The sequence below is a fragment of the Bos indicus x Bos taurus genome, chromosome 25, assembly GCF_003369695.1.
Source record: "Bos indicus x Bos taurus breed Angus x Brahman F1 hybrid chromosome 25, Bos_hybrid_MaternalHap_v2.0, whole genome shotgun sequence".
NCBI lineage: Eukaryota > Metazoa > Chordata > Mammalia > Artiodactyla > Bovidae > Bos > Bos indicus x Bos taurus.
Window position 1 is genome coordinate 20,092,106 of NC_040100.1, and position 17,909 is coordinate 20,110,014.

At 37.5% G+C, this 17,909-nt stretch overlaps 1 protein-coding gene across 11 annotated transcripts in view; it reads right to left on the minus strand.

Annotated features, from left to right (window-relative positions):
* Window positions 1–17,909, minus strand: part of TNRC6A (trinucleotide repeat containing 6A) — a 224,813-nt gene that overhangs the window by 54,661 nt on the left and 152,243 nt on the right. For 10 of the 11 annotated variants that reach the window (XR_003508592.1, XM_027526756.1, XM_027526755.1 and 7 more), the window contains one exon: window positions 10,317–10,338. The exons of the other annotated variant lie outside the window; for it this stretch is intronic. Coding sequence is in view for 9 of the 10 variants with exons in the window: in XM_027526756.1 (XP_027382557.1) it covers window positions 10,317–10,338 (22 nt within the window). In the remaining variant the exon portion in view is untranslated. The remainder of the gene's footprint in view (window positions 1–10,316; window positions 10,339–17,909) is intronic. 11 annotated transcript variants of the gene reach the window in all.

A 17,909-nucleotide genomic window follows, 5' to 3' on the forward strand; every position in this document is an offset into this window, starting at 1 on the left:
TTAGAAAATTCTGTACATCAAGAAATTCCAAAGATAGGTGTTTCCAACTTTTGTTGCTTCCCACTCTGCAGCTTTCAGAAGAAAATCGAGGAAAGGCATAATGTCATTTTACTGCTACAGAAATAATGCTTGCCAACTATCCCTATATATGAGGCCCAATAACTTGAATTCCATCTTCTTATATTTTAAGCGTGAGGTGGAAAGGGAAAGCAGCAGCTAGCTGAAAATGTGAAGAGCAATTCTACTCAATTATAATGAGCTTATAAATCAAATTTATCAAAAACATAGCCAAACACTGTACTACTATAAAGATCATTTCTGCTATCATTAATAAGCATACTGGATGATTTAACAATATTGATTCTACTTCCCCTGTATAATATATGTTCTTTGTCCTTTACTAACTTGTCAGTTTTAGAACACTGAAAGGCACAGAGGGGGAACTCTGGCTTTTCAGTTGACACACAAAGATGCAGTGCTAAAGCCTTCATTGTGGATAAATGGCTGCAGTTTTAAGTGCCACTAGCCAATCTGCAAAATAGCTAAATGCTTGTCAATCCATTAACTTCTGCTAATCCTTAACAAGTTGAACTGAATGGCCTTTTGAGAACTTGAAAAATAAGACTTAAAAACTAATGTTAAACATAATAAACTATATTTATATTGTATACAGGTACAAGCAAATCTTAATTTTTCTTTTTTTGCCACGTGGGATCTTAGTTCCCCAACCAGGGGTCGAACCCTTGTCCCCTACATTGGGAGTGTGGAGCCTTAACCACTGGACCACAAGAGAGGTCTCAAATCTTAGCCATTTGTTTAAAGGTTCCTCAGAAAAAATACCAAACAGCAAGATATAAACAATCACTTCAAAATTAGATCCCAAATTGAAAACAAACATTAAATTGAATTCACTTAGGTGTTTTTTCTCTTTTTTTGGCCATGCCAAGGGGCATGTGGTATCTTAGCTCCTCAAACAGGGCTCAAATCCATACCCCATGAAGTGCAAACAGAGTCCTAACCACTGGATCACCAGGGAATTCCTGAATTCCCTTAGTTTTAATTCATTTCAAAATCCCAGAGAAATCAGAAATTTTCCTGGTCTTAGCTCTGCTGCTTCAAAGAACTCTTATCTTCCTACCCCAAATCTCCCATCTTAAATTACCAACACAAAGAGAAACAGAACTGATTTGTCCTTCTGCAATCCTCTAGGTTTTGATGACTGAATAAATTATTCTGCCAAGCTTCATTAATGAATTTCTGGATGAAGTCACCTTATTAACAAATTCTGTTCTTCAGCAAAACACCGAAGGAAGGTTTATCTGTTCTAAAGTACAGATCTTTAAGAGCTAGAGAATACCCACACAACATTCACAATATGGTAGTCTCAAGATTTTTGGTTAATCTCTCCATCAAATCTTGCCCAAATGTGTGAGATGCAGAGAAGTGGGAAGATGAAAGATTTATTTTTCAGGCAGAGGCTCATGCTTAAAAAAGAAAAAAAACTGCCTACTGTAATTTTTTACAAAGGGAACTCTACTCAATATTCGGTAATAACGTAAACGAGAAAAGAATCTGAAAAAGAATGGATATAAATACATGTATATGTGCAACTGATTCACTCTGCTGTACACCTAAAACTAACACAACATTGTAAATCAACTATACTCCTATACAAAATAAAAATTAAAACAAGATTCACTGCCCTCAAGTCTCTTCTTCATATAACTAACAATTCTAGAAGTGACCCCCAAATTTAACTAAAAGTGCTATGGGGAATGGGGAAATGTGTTTAAAAACAGAAAACACACACACCAAACCAAACAAAAACCAGGTTCTTCAAGCCTCACCGATTCACTAAATCAGAACCTGCATTTTAAAAAATGTACCACGTGGTTCTCATGTCTGAGTAAATTTGGAAAATCGTTCTACTAGACACTGTAGCAACACTTACAGAACTTTTGACTTCCGTTTGTGACTCCAAAGGGGAAAAAAGGGTAACACCTAAAAATTCAATTAGAAGTCAGTAACAGGAACAACAGAAGTCCCAAACATACTGGGAAAAAAAAAAAAAGTTCACAAAATTTGTATAACAGAGGAACTGTCATAATCACTGAAGATACAAACTAAGAAATACTGGATGAAGAAATAATTTTTTTAAATCAGAAAAACCACTCCCATATATATAAAAATGAAGTTCAGAAAAATTAAGCAGTTAATACTATACAATGCTGTTGTTTTTAAACACACATAAGCCCTCACGGGTCTGATATTTAGGTATTTCTCCCTGGAATCTCATCCTCAGAACAACCTAAAACATATGATACAGTCCATAATTTTAGAATTTTTTTCATGAAACACATCAAATGGAAGTGTTAATGAGCTTATTATACAGAGAGCTCATGTAAATAGAAAACAAAAACTCTTAGCTCAAAAAGTAAATGGGTAGAGAAGAATGGATAATTTTTAAGAGCAAAAAAGTACAAATAATAACACATAACACTCCATTTTACCAATAAACAAAATTGATTTCTATTTAAATCAAAGCAATAAAATACCAATTTTAGCCTGACAAACTTATAAAGATCATATATCCCACCCTCATATTCCTTGCACTATTGCAGAAACACTACTGTGATTCACCCATGTTGGGCTGGGTTCTACTTTAATGAGAGGAAAAAGCAAGTCATCGTCTGGGTGAGGAGGAACTCTGAAACGACTGGGGAAACTACTAGCATGATGTTTCAAGGGACTCAAAGGTTGCTAAGATACTGCAAAACCATAGCTGTGAAGCTAAAATTTACCAAGTATCAGCTGGATACCATGCAATTTAATATCCCTTTATCCTCACATGATTCTACGCATTTGAATTATTACCTCAATTTTACCAGTAAGGCAACTAAGGCTCAGAAGAAGGCTGCCCATGATTAAACATCTAGTAAATGGTGGAGCTAAAATTTAAAACCAAATCTGACCTCCATACCAATGTTCCTTGCAGTATACATTTTCATCTTAAAAGCTACAGATCAAAAATTTCTAACCAGTGTTTGTATTAATAATAAGTTATCTATTACATACTCAGCATTAACTACCCTCCAGGTCCTGTGATGTATGTTCTACGTATCATTTCATTCCCACATTAAGTAGCCTAGATAATCTCCTTTTAACAGAGTCAAACCCAAGTTTAGAGGTTACAGTACTTGCTCAAGGTCGCAGAGATAAGAACTACAAAGGCAGGATTCAAATCAAAGTTTATCTAACTCAGAAGACTGGACTTTTAACCACTAAGCTTGGTTTATGCAAAAACTCCAGGATTACCTCATTAGATTACCTTATTTGCTTCCAGCAAAATGCCGCCTTTAAGTATCACTTTATCAGGTGCACTTTCGCTAAGGCTACTGGCACTGAGAGAGAGCTTAGTATGCATTCAGAAGCTCAGCTACTATTCTTACGAAAGGTGCTCTGTCGCTAAGTGTGTCCAACTCTTTGCAACCCCACGGACTGTAGCCAGCAAGGCTCCTCTGATGGGATTTCCCAGGTAAGAATACTGGAGTGGGTTGCCATTTCCTCCTCCAGGGAATTTTCCCTACCCAGGGATTGAACCTGTGTCTCCTGCACTGCCAAGTGGATTCTTTACCACTGAACCACCATATACAGTGAAATTATCATATATAATGTGTTTTTTCCTAGTCTGGAGTTTTCCCTTATAAAGTTAGTATAAACTGATTAAGCTACTCTTGCTAATCCATCCCAATTTCTACTCCAAAATTTAAACAAGATTCCTAATTCGTTTTCTTTGAAACTGAAGACCTAATTGTTGCCCAGGCATAATATCTCAGGGCTCAGGATACAAACCCAGGATGCTCCCACAAGCCACCAACTATAGGCTCAATAGTCTCTGAATCTCATTTCTAACAACAGTTTACTTCGTTAACTACGTTAATCTCCACTTTTCTCATATTCATTTTGTCTCCTTTGTCCTGCTCCAGTCTTATCAGACATCCGAATACACAAAACCATTTCTACTTATTTTAATAATTTATTATTATTTATAAGCAAACACATCTACATTTACTAGAAATAAAATGGTTCTTTCCTAAAACAAACAAACAAAGTGTGTGTGGGGGAGGTTCTTAGCATTCTTTATAACCTCTTGAATACATAAATTTAGATTTACATGTATAAATCTATATAAATCATTTTTCTTTCTTAATAGGAGAAAAGGAAAAATTGTGACTGATACACCCCCAAATAATTTTTTTTATTGGCTCCCATGAAGTAAAAGGCCATTTTCCCCATCTCCTGTTAGCGCACAGCTAAAAAACCTTATCTGTTACACCGCTCAAACACATTTTCATAGAAACACATTCACCATTGGTAAATTCTTAATCAGTAAGAACCTCTGCTTCCTCAAAGGGGTCAGCACCCATTTGCCTTCAAAATTTCTCATAAAGCCAAAGTACTATCATGGCACATCTGGAATTAGAACTTGGTCTTCCAAATATTACCTAATGCCTGCCTGTAGTACAAAAGTCGTATCTGTACTATGCACACTGTGGAGAAAAACACTGAACCGAGCCCCGATTCTGAAAGCAGACCTTCCCAACATGTGGGGCAGAAACAGGCTACACGGACGCTGTGGGGGCAGCACTTCAGAGTCTGGGTGCTCAGACTCTCTGGGACTGTCATCTTCAGCTGAGAGCAGCCTCTTCTGTTTACAACAGCTTCACAAACATCATTTTCTACATGTGCCATTATGTGAACAAGGTCAGGCAATGTGCTTCAAGTCACAAACTCTTTGGGCCTCGGTTTTCTCCTCTGAAAATCTATGCCGTACAGTGACCTTTCATCAAGCCACCAAAGTTCCTGAATTTCATCATCGTAGGAAGCTTTGTGATTAAGAAACTTAGGATTTCAGGGGGAAAATGGAGTGCTAAGCTGAGATCACAGGTAAATACATTTACTTTTACTAGAGTAAAACATGGGGTCGCAAAGAGTCAGACACGGCTGAGCGAGCGAACTGAACTTAAAGTAAAACAAGGATGAGGATGGCAGCCCAGCGGGAGCAGCAGTGACCACAGCAGTGCGTGGAACAGGGTGGGCCCACAATAAGTATTTCACGAATGTTAAAAATCCTTGAAAAGCCAACTACCTCACACATCACAAAGCTGTCAAAACCTTTCTAATCAAAAAAATTATGCTGGTAATACAGTTTTTCTTTCTTTCTTTGTGCTCAAATGGGAAATACCATACACATATGGGAATATGTATATACATATACTTTCATATACTATTAAAAGACCTTTGTGTAATATTTTTAAAAGACGCATTGCTTTAGTTCATTTGTTGCGTATTATTAAAGCATGGGCAATGGTGTAGCTCTCCTGTTTTGTCTTCCATGTAACCACCACAGGGATGTTTTCAAAGGAAACAACGCCATAGACACCAGTAGGTTAATAGTTCAATCCTTACTCAGACATTAATCAGCTGCATAACCAACAGGCAAGTTACTTAAACTTCCCTAGTCTTCATTTTATCTGTAAATAGTGATAATGCGATCCACTCTCCTAAGGCTGTTGAAATTATTAAATGCAGGCTTATACTGCACTAGTACACACTGAGGAAGCCCTCTTCCCATACTAGTTTTTAAATATCCAGTGCGTGAAGTCTCATGGTTCCCAGCCTGCTGCTCTGGTCCCTTCCCTGGGTCCCACGTATTTCCCAAAGTTCAACAGCTGAGAGCTGGTTTTACTCTTGGCCCATCAAGCTTTTTTCGGCCTGCTGCAGTATAGTGTTCTGAATCACAGGTGCCCGTTCACTATTAGTGCCTAAATGTTTAGAATCTCACCTTGGTAAAATGAAGTAAATGTGAAGCACAGTGCATGCTGCACAGTAGGTGCTCAGAGTTAACTAGCCTGATGTCTCCAACAGGAGGTGACATGCAGCTGATTTAACAGCTCTTGAACATTTCGATCACACCCTAGATCAATGGATTTAAGTAATGAAATTGTGTTTGACAGAAAAACAGAAAAGACTAGAACTGAATACAAATAATGGTTTCTAATTGTGGCAGAAACAAAAATGTTTTAAATGTTGATTTAATTCTCATGAGTTTTAAATTAATCCAGAAAGAGAACAGAAGTAATAAAACTATGCTTCCCTGTGTGATCATCAGAAAACAAAAAATCTGTACCAAATTTTCTCTGTTCCTGCTTCCATCTGAAAGCTCCCCTTACCTCCTTTAGGAGCACTAGGGATTACCATTCTCTATACTTAGCTTGCTTATGAAACCACCTGAAGAAAGCCCTGGCATGATAATACACAGACAGACAGAAAAATAACTATCAGCTGACAAAAATGAACAGTGCTTATTTTTTGGTAAGGAATGTACAATCCTTCATATACTTCCAAAACAAGCCAGTGTCAGAGCTGGAAAGTTTTTTTTTAATGACCTTTATTCTCCAGAGAGTTCCCAATCACTTCTTCCTTGCCTGTACAGTGTATAGGGCCACAAGATATTCATCCATTCCTATATCTCACTGTAATTTTTTCAGCCCTTCATTTCCCTGCTGTTTCAAAGAGATACTCAAATACATTCTTTAACAAGGAACTTCAAATATTCAAACATTCCAATACTTATGCTCCTCACAGTTTTTCAAAGTTCAAGTCACAAGAATAAAATTTTCAAAAATTTCATTATGTCACTCATAAGGGTTCACACTTCTATGAGATGAACCATGAGTTCACTGCACCGAGAAATAAACATCATATTGTTTTCATATAACAAAGCTGGTCAAGAACTGAATTCGTGACACCTTACAAAAATCCAGCTTTTATACAGTTTCACCACCGAATGACAGCAACACTGGTAGGTGTTATTTAATTGGGAATGGCAGTAGTCTTAGAAAAAGAAATAGCTCATTAAGGCAGACTTCTAAAGGAAGTGCTGGGCCTAATCAGTTATGCTCAGTCTGAGCACTAAAATCTTGACTCTAACAACGAAGAAGGAGGCTCTAGAGCTACGTGGTCCAATAAAATTTTAAATTCAGTTCCTCAGCAGCATTACACATTTCAAGTACTTAAAAGCCACGTGTAACTAAACCTGGGCTTTATACAGACTCTATAATACAAAAAGACAAAAATGATGCTGATAGTATAAGCTATAATCTTGATTTACGGTGAATTCTCCTGAGTCTTAAATGTTGGCCATCAATTAGAAATTTAAAGGATATGAATAAAAACACCTGTGTGGAGACCACAGGCGATCAGGGAAAAATGGCAGCTAAACAAATTATTTTGCATTGGGTTGTAGAACAGAAAAGTTAATAGAAGAAATGGTAAAATCGAAATATGGTCTGGAGTTCAGTAATACCAATCAACGTATTTCAGTTTCTTAGTTTTGACAAGAGTACCAAAGAAAGGTAAGATGCTAATAATGGGGAACTGGGTGAGGTCTACATGGGAACTCTCTGTACTATTTTTCAATTTTTCAGTAAATCATAAATTATTCCAAAATTAAGCTTAGCAAAAATCAACTGTGTGAGCCAAACCCATATTGCTGCTGCTACTGCTGCTAAGTCACGTCAGTCGTGTCCGACTCTGTGCGACCCCATAGACAGCAGCCCACCAGGCTCCGCCGTCCCTGGGATTCTCCAGGCAAGAACACTGGAGTGGGTTGCCATTTCCTTCTCCAATGCATGAAAGTGGAAAGTGAAAGTGAAGTCGCTTAGTCGTGTCTGACTCTAGCGACCCCATGGACTTCAGCCTTCCAGGCCCCTCCATCCATGGGATTTTCTAGGCAAAAGTACTGGAGTGGGGTGCCATTGCCTTCTCCGAAACCCGTATTACAAGACTTCAATTTGTAATCTAATCACTGCAAACCCCAAACCATAAACACCATACAGATATTATACACATCATGAAAACAGATACACTTTCATGAATCACAGTAAGTGTGACCAAGTATGAAAGGAGCTGCCATCCAAAGAAGGATAAAGTGAGTAAAACAGCTGGCAAAAACAACAAAGTACTTTGAAGTGACCTTCACACACTCAGCCTAACATTCTCAGAATTGTGGAAAAAAATTTTTTAAAAAAGATTCAAATATGTTCACGTTTCATGTATGGATGTAAAAGAAATGACTTCTGTTTGGAAAGAATATAAATAGCAGGCACTCAAAGATCATGTTTAAAGAAACAAAAATATCCATGGACCCGTCAAAAATCTAAGGTTAGAATACAACTTTGTGCCCCGAGTTTAATACATGTCACAACATCTTAAGAAATCAGAAAGGGAAGGATCAATGGCAGTTGGAGGGATCCATCAGAAAATAAGTTCTGAGAGGTTTAGAAAAGCTGAAAGGCATCCTTGGCTGAGAAATGGGATCAAAAAGAAACACAAACAGGAATGAACATAAAAAGATAAGGATCTGAAAAATATGAAGGAGTGATGGGAAACAAGCTGGTTAGATTGTGGGAGGTCGGATTAAAGAGGGCCTTATAAGTCAATCAGGAGTTTGGTTTTGAAGCAAAGTAACACAACTCAACATTCCTATCCAAGGGAGTGGTGCGAGAAAAGTGGAATTTTAAGAAAACTAATTTGGTCATGGTCCTACTAAAAAAAAATTTTTTTTTCTTGTGGCCACACTGTGAGGCTTGTGAGATCTTGGTTCCTTGACCAAGGATGGATGGAACCCGTGGCCCCTGCAGTGGAAGCATAGAGTCCTATCCACTGGACCGTCAGGGAATTCCCCATGTTAATTAATGAGTTTGGCAATGCTACTCCCTACATGATTCCACATCCCTGTAACTTTCTTAGACATCAGGTTCAAGGCCACAATATCACCTTCGGGTTCTCTTCTGCTCTCACCAGTTACCAACGCTACCATGCACATCTCACACCTCTGTCACCCATCCCCTACCTCTACTGTCAAGACCTCAGTTCAAATCCCCATCACTCTCTCTATTCCTTCTCTTCCCTCTTTGGTGACACTAGACACAACTGACAAAGAAATATTCCTAAAGCATAGCTTATGATCATGACCTGTACATGTAAAAATCAGCACCAAGTCTTCCGGTTCCCCCCACCTCCGTGCCTATATTCTGCCATCTCCCTTTAACATTCCTACACTCATTCTCCGAATATTCCCTCTTCTTGCTCACCTGCCTCTTCTGCCCAGTGTCTTCTGTCGGCACCATCTTTCAAATCCCTGCCCATATTTCATCCAAACTTTCCATGTAAGTGACTGACAGATTTACAAGAAGAATGAAAAAACAAATGATGATGTCACGCTCTTCTTAAGCTCTTCCTCCAGGGGCTCCTTTAGTACATTTAGCATATAAGGCCCTCTTTGGCCCCTACCAACCTCCTTCAGAAAAATCCTTTAACCTTGCCCACTTATCACTGGGTACTTAATGCTCTTGGAATACCACTAGTACACATTAACATCACATTATTTCTTATCTCTGAATCTTCAATCACACTGATCCCTCTGCCATTTCATTATTTTCCTTGACTGGCTATCTCATTTTTTAAGACTCACAACCTCAAAAAAGGTCTTCCTTAACTGTTCCTGTTCCCTCTCAAACAACTGCATCTAAAAATGTGACCTTAACCAACACCTGACCTCTAATAGAAACAGGCAGTTCTGACTGCAGGTATCAGTCAAATGCAGAGATTATACTTTTGGTATAGCTTAAGTAAAAATTCACAATCTTTAGGCCAATAAGTTCAGCATCAGACAGCCATACACCTTTCACTAATTTCTGGGAGGGTGAAGAAATTCTGATTCAGGATCTGAGAGGAGTCAGGTTCCTGTTTCCTCACCACCCTTAAGTCTTTTGCTTGGCATGTACTAGGGGCTGTTCAATTTGACCATATGGCTAGCAATCTAATATTCTCAGTGATAACACAGAATGGATGTCACTGTCTGCCTACAGGAAGGAGTGGGAGACAACAGTATACAGAGAACAAGGAATAAAGTCCTAGAGGTAGCTCCAGACAAGACGACTTTTAGAAGAGTAAAGGAAAGGTACTGTGTTCAAACACTCATATCAAGGGAGTGTGTTAGGGAGTGGTGATTAAAGAGATAGTTGTAAGGTAGGTCTTGAGACAGTATTTTTAAAGTGGTAATATATACTACAATAAACCATAAATTCCCCAAAGGTGACTCCAAGGTGATGTCACTGCAGAAGTCTGCCCCCACCCCTCTGTTCCTTTCACGCTCTTCTCTCTCCCATCCTGGAGAGGAACAAAAATGCATATCAACAACCTTGCTTTCATGAAAAAAAAATAATAAAAAATAGCTTTAAACAACGTACCTTTGATTTTTTGTTCAGTGGCCTAAAATAAAAACAAACAAACAAAAAACAATGTAAATATGAAACTGAAAGAAATGGACTGTTATGATAAAATGCTCATACATTACTATTACATAAGACATATACACTTTTACTAAATAAGGAATCCATCATTTAGATGAACGGCATAGGAAAAGATATGCAAAGAAAGCATGCTTTTCCCATAGATGTGCCCCATTGTCCCTGACACAATGTTTATTAATTTAAAAAAATTCTTGAAATGTTTTAGGCACAAAGTGGAGAAGACACCATTGTATGACAGTATATAACAAAAAATGGAACTGCACTTCTCTCATCGTTTAGTTTTAAAATTATTTTTATATAACTGTCTTCTTTACCTTCTGCATATGTTTAAAAGGCTTCAAATTTTCTTATTTCAAATGATAAAAGATAAATCATGTTTTCTGGAAGAAAGCTGCATATAACTTATTTGGCCAAACTAGTAACAAATTTAACTTCTGGAAGTTAGGCTGCTGCAGTTAAACATAGCTAACATTTAGGTATTTTGGGGTGGGAAAAATTTTGAAACATATTTGTCTCTTCTGACACATCTGACAATTCAATTCAAATGACTGTGTTCTGAAGCTAAACTGCTATGGGCATGCCTGCCATTACTTGCACTGTGTCTGATACGTTAGGGAGAGGGGCTTGAGCACAGCAGGACTGCCTGAAGGTGCCTGGCTCAAACTTCAAGGGCCTTGATAAGAACTGATTACAAAGGCCACAAGTGAAAATCAACTTTTTGATTATGCCCAACTGCGTGGGAATCCTTAAAAAAAAAAAAAAGATACAAGGATAGGCAGATAGGCAGGGAGGTGAGGGAAAACTGAATAATTAGTTACTGAATAATCAGAAATTGTTTCTAAATGAAGATAAGCCTTTTTATTAAACTGTCATGGGACAGGATAAATCATTTTGCTTAATCATAGTAAACTGTTGCCAAAAACACCATTTTAAAAATTATATCATTATGGAACTACATGGTAAAACACTGTATGGCAATTACTATAATACTGAAGCCATACTAAACATGAACCTTTGCTCAGAAAGGCAGAGGTTAAATCCAAGCACTTAAATGCTTTACCAAGTTTAGAGCACTAGCAACAAGTAAAATAATGGAGGCCCATCTTTACTTTATATGGATTTAAAATTTAAAAGAAAAAAAAAATTTGATGGAAGGACAATGGCAAAAGACCAGTCAATTAGCTTGAACACTTAATTTATTTCTGGGAGAAATTGTTTTTAAAATCTGGCAGTAGAAAAATAGAACTCAATACCTGAATACTTTCAAGTATTATAAATATCATGCCAAACAATAAGATAACAATTTTCTGAAACAAAAAAATCGATACAGAAATTATTCTGCATTGAAAATAGACATAGTGTGCTGTTCTGTGGGGATTTCTCTGTCTTTTTGTTTAACTCTCCTGGTTTCTTCCAGTTTATTTCCAAAGGAAACGAGGCTACAGTACATAGAAACCATGACCATGTTACTAAATCTCAAGACATACAATACTGCTCTTCCAGGCCTTACAATGTAAAGGGTATCTACTATGCCAGCTCCTTTGGGGGAAAATCCTCCACATTGCTTGAAAACAGTGGTTAACCTCATTCAAGGACAAGAGCGCCAAGGAGACGCTCAAAGGAGTCTGCCCATCGAACACCAACTAATACAGTGAAAGAATGTTCGTTACCAGAACCCAAGAGCTCCTGATGAGAAGCAAATGGAATGATTCAAACAGGTTTTTGTGCTGAGTTGGTTCAGGGACTCTGTATATTAATTTTCCAAGTGGGGGTCAGCGATTTATTTAAGAGTATTTGTCTGCAGTGCTCAAAATGAGGCGACTATCCCCATGTGGTTACTGACCACTGAGATAAGAGTTAGTGTGAGCATTGTTTAAAAAGGTAAATTATCCTGTTGATAGTATTTTACACTGATTACAAGTTAAAACAGCAATATTTTGGATATATTGGGTTACATAATATATATTAAAATTAACTTCAATAATTTGTTTTTATTTTGAAATGACCTTGTCATTTAAACTGTCTAGGTCTCAGTTTCCTAATCCCTCAAATGGATGAGGGGAAAAAAAAAAAAAAAACTGTACTGCTTACCTTTCCAGGGCTCTCATGAGGCTCAAATAAAATATAAATCTTTTCTGGATAAATAATACTATTCAAACGCAAAGTATCATTGTGGATCTTGTACAACAGAACTAAACGATTCAGCAAACTGAGAAGCAAAAGTATTTCTATTTTGAATATTGTTTTCTTAAAAAAAAAAAACAAAAACCTGAGCTGCGATTCCACAAGCAATTAGCACCACTGTCTCAGTTTATCAGGGAAGACAAGGGGCAGACATGCCAGGTCCGTGCCGGCTGCTTTGTTTCTGTCAGGCTCTGCACCACTTGCCTCAGCTCCTCGACCCTTATGTGCGCCTCAGTGGTTAAGGACTCGGGGTCTGAAGCCCAGTTGCCTCGTTGTCACTCCTGGCTTCACCATGAACAGTGTAACCATGGTCAAAATTAGTTACCTTCTCTAAAGCTTGGTTTCCTCATCTATAAGACAGGAACAAAAACACCTACCTCAGACTTGTTGTTAGGCTAAAAGGATTGAACTCATATAAAGAGCTTAGGGGGGAAAAGAGAGCGAGCGAGCACGTGGGGCAGCACCAAGCGTACAGAAAGCATTCAATAAATAGGACCAAGTGTGGCTACCGTCGGCCCTACTCGCCCATGCTCTGGCTCTGGCTCCATGCTCTCACACTTGGAAGGGATCTGACTCAAAATCACTCCCAGCTCCCAGGTCTTGCTTTTTCCCCCTCTTTCAAATCACCTAAAATGTCTTAACAGTGCCAGGTAAGATTCCCAGTCTCAGAACAAAATGACCTTTGGGAGACATGACTAGTATATACTAAAATTTCCAAAGAAGAGGAATGAAATTCGTCTCATTTAAACTCAAAATGAGTACATTAAATCCACAAAGCCTTTTATAAAAATCCCTTCAAGCTTTTAACACAGTAACAAAAATACTCATGAATACTGACTTTTACACATTCTCAACCAAAACATCCCAATTTGTCTTGGTGCTTCTCTCCTCCAACCCTCAACCATTATATGCTTTCTAGGAACTATAATTACATGTTTAAAGTAAAGTTGGTACTAAATTATCCCTCTATAATTAACCTGTTTCTCATCCTCCTTTTTCCTTCTCACATTTCCCTCAAGATTCCTGCTAGAAATTTCTTCTAAAACCAGAAACGAGAGAAATTCATACTAGCAACCTACTGCTACTATTATTGCCCTTTTCTTAAGTACAGGAACTACATTCCTGTGCTGTAGCAAATTATTTTCTGAGCCGAGAATCAGAAGATAAGCAAATAGCCATAATTCTTTGATGTGAAATAGAAGGCTTAAAAAAAAAATCATCTGGTCATTGATTTCTGTTATTAATCAGAGATGTACTGGGACTGAAATATAATAAAAACCATGCAATTTTGTGTAAACAAATTTTATAGAGGAATTTAAAACATTTAAATTGATACTTAATGAATAGACAAAATTAGAAAAACTATCATAGTATAAATAGTATAGTGAGCTTTGTCTGATTGTTTATGTAAGGAATTAAGTTATCTAGTTTTTCATTTAAAATAGAAACTAACTTGAGGTCTGAATTTGAATTTCTTTTAAATTTAAATTGCCACAGTGGCAATTAGGAATTGTTAAATCTGTTTTCTGTATTCATGGCATAAAGATTTATTAAATACCTTATAAAAACTATCATATTATTTCCAGCTTTAAAGTTCACCTTTGGTTGGTAAAAAATAAAAGTACAAGATAATGTTCTGTACTAAAAGGATAAAGCCATGGCACCGAGTTTTGGAAAACCACCAGCTGGGGGAAACAGAAGATTTCAATTCTATTCCTGTTCCATCACTCTGATGGTGACACTTAACTCATTTTAATGCTTGTGGTTCCTTACACATAAACTCACTGAATTAAAACAGATAGTATCTGAAATCTTTTTTTCAGAAACAAAAATACGTAGTCTTTTAAAAAAAAGTGTACACAGATTACGTAAAACAGACAGATTGTTTTTACCATGGTGAATTCGTGTTTTCAACACTTACACAAATGGGCTCGTCTCCCTGACTTCTGGAGATGTCTGTCATCTACCTGGATACACCTGCCGGCTCCTACTACAGCCAAAGACAAGCTTAAGGAAACGTAGAATTCCTGTGACTCACGATCTTTCATATGGGCTGTAAGTGTGCCAACTTGGGAGATTTTCCCTTTTGTTTTGTTTTTAAAGAGCTATTTGGTAACAGCCTACAGAAACACCAGCTGTCCTCATTTCACCAATGGGTTGTATTCAAATTCAGTTGTAAGCCAGTTATGTGGAATTCAGAGACAGTCCTATTTACAGGGCCAGTTTAGTCTACTAAGCTTAACATTTATTAGCAGTATTAAATATTCTTTATATTATGTTCAATCCCTAGATACTACTGTGTATACAGAATACATAGCAATACCCTATCAAAGCTGAAGATCTGATGAAAGAGAAAAAAGCCTTCTTCACATCTCTAAGCCTCTGATGATGGTTTCATTGGGACACAGCTGGGGTGAGAGATGAACCATACTGTGAGGCAGAGATGGAGCGGTATGAAGAACTGTCGCTTCAGATTTTGTGAGAGGCCAAATGTCACAAAAATCATCATTCGTGCGTTAAAGACACTGACTTGGTGATTCAGATTTGGTGATGAAGAATGGAAAGGTAAACTTCAACGACTAGTCATTACTTAAATATGTGACAACTTTAAAATTATACTCACATTACAAATTTTAAAAATATAGTATTTAAAATCTTAAAAGTTCTCCTTACAAGAAAAAAATATGATTAGCTAGACTTCTTACGGTGATCACTGCACAAGAGACACAAACACTGAATCCTTACGCTGTAATCATGAACCACCACAAGTTACCAAGCGGCGCTAGTGGCAAAGAGCCCACCTGCCAACGCAGGGGACGTAAGAGACTCGGGCTCCACCCCCCGCTCAGAAAGGTCTCCTGGAGAAGGAGAGGGCAGCCTACTCCAGCATTCATGCCTGGAGAATTCCATGGACAGGAGAATTTGGTGGGCTACAGTCCATGGGGTCGTAAGAGTCAAACATGACTGAAGTGACTTAGCATACACTAAAATGCTGTATGTCAACTATTCCTTAATTTAAAAAAAAAACAAAAAACAGGATATTTAAAGAAATCATTTGAGTAACTCCTCCCTTTCTTAGAATTTCCTCAGTAATTACAGTCAATTCCAAATTAACATGTTTCATTATACAATAAGGCCTCTTCTCTTGTCATTTCGCATACATCCTAAACTTACCAGCTAAATATTGAACTTTAGAAGCAGGGATCAATATGGCCTAATGCCATTACTCAGATGCCTGACAAACTAATGATTCTACACAAAGTGCACCCTAGCATCTTTCTCAATAAATCTCAAGTTTCTTAAGACTCTCTTTTCATTAAGTAATTGGCCTTCAAACAAGAGTATGATAAGCCTTCCTCCCGACTTTAGACTTAAAGAGATACAACTTTTTTCATAACAAATCCTGAGCAAAGACTGATCAACTGCAAAAACCGTCCTATACCAATAGGCCTCTGACAGAGGCCTAAGGCATCACCAATGCCAAAACTCTGTATACTAGGACCCATCCCAAACCTTACCTACCAACAACCAATGCATCTTTCCCCCTCATTCCTGGGTAACCAAAGGCTAACAATAAGGGTCACCTATTAAGTCAACTCATCTCATCACTTACTCATCCTCAGTGCTCTGTACTCTCTCCTTCTCCAGTTTACTGGCTTCAGCGTAACCCAAACTCTGCAGTCCACAACTGAATTATATTTCTTTTCCCCTTTCTGTGTATCCCCCAACCTGGTTAAACTTCTCCTAAGATTCCCTGGTGGCTCAGACGGTAAAGCATCTGCCTACAATGTGGGAAAGCAGGTAGATCCCTGGGTCGGGAAGATCCTCTGGAAAAGGAAATGGCAACCCACTCCAGTACTCTTGCCTGGAAAATCCCATGGATGGACGAGCGTGGTAGGCTACAGTCCATGGGGTCACAAAGAGTCAGACACGACTGAGCAACTTAACTTTCACTTTCAAGATGTATTTAGCCACTCAATCTAGAACCTAAGGGTCAATCTAAATTACTCCTCCTTCATATCCTTTAAACAAATTTTATGGATGCTTTTAATAGTCCCTTCACTATTATCACAGTCTCTAGTTTCTACCCAACCCAATTCTACACTCGGTCAAGGCTCTAAATACAGTTCTAAAATGGAAAATTTTATGTCACTCTACTAAAACGTCTTTGGTCACCCAATGGTCAAAATGAGGGAAGTGCCAACAGCTATGACCAGCCTCTCCAGTCTCGTCCCCTGACATTTCTACGCTTGGCTCCTTTCCTACCACCCCTTTCAATCAAAACCCATACTTTAACCCATACAAGCTATGGACACTTAATTCTCAGTTACTGCTGGAACCCTTTTCCATTCTGCTCCTCATTCACTTGGTTCATTTCTATTCTAAGAAAAATCCCCTGTCTCTCTACCCCATTTCAGGCTGAATTAAACACTTCTCTCTGTGCTTCAGTAGCTCCCTACCTGCCATAGTTCGGTGCCTGAGTTTTTCCCTACTAAATAATGGGGAGGTAATTCTGTTACTATAGTCTAAATCCAGTTGCTACTACAAAAGGTATTTATTTAAAAATTAAAGTCATAACTTTTCATTAGAATACAAAAATGGAATAGTATCATCTTGGGTCTTTAAGAACGTTTTTAAGGTCCTTGAAATGATATGGTAGGAGACGAATGCCCAGCTCAGTTAACTGTCATCAGCCTCTACTATTAATTTGTAAAAATCTTTACAGCCATCTTTTATTTTTCTGCAATTTGTGTTGCTTTGATTATAGTTTTTAATTAATGTACTGGCTAAAGATTTTTTTTGCAGCAATTAATTATGTCTTAGGCTTATTTTTAAATATCCTTTGATTACAGAAGGATACCATAAGAAACTCTTTTAGGTAATGAAACTTATGTTTCTTGATTATGACAGTGGTGATGATACGACTCTAAGCATGCTTCACAACACAGAACTGTACACCAAGAAGTGAAAATTTTATTGTATGTAAAATCAATATATTATAATAAAAATAAATTTTAAAGTAAAAAACATACATATATACCCTAACAAAACCTGCACATTAAAAAAAATGAGCCTAGGTACTAAATAAACAGGGAAAAGAAAACTGACACTATTTCCTATTATATTTATTACTACTTCCATTATTATTTCCTATTATGTGTATGTATTACATTATCTTATTTAATTCAACTCTCATTTTACAAAACATAAGGAAACTAAGGCCAGAGAAGCTAAATAAAGTTGAAGGCCACAACCTTCTGTATGCTATGTGGGAGAGCCAGACTTCAACTCCTCTCTAGAAAGCTACAAATTCCATGCTCTTCTCACTATAAAATGATGTTAAGT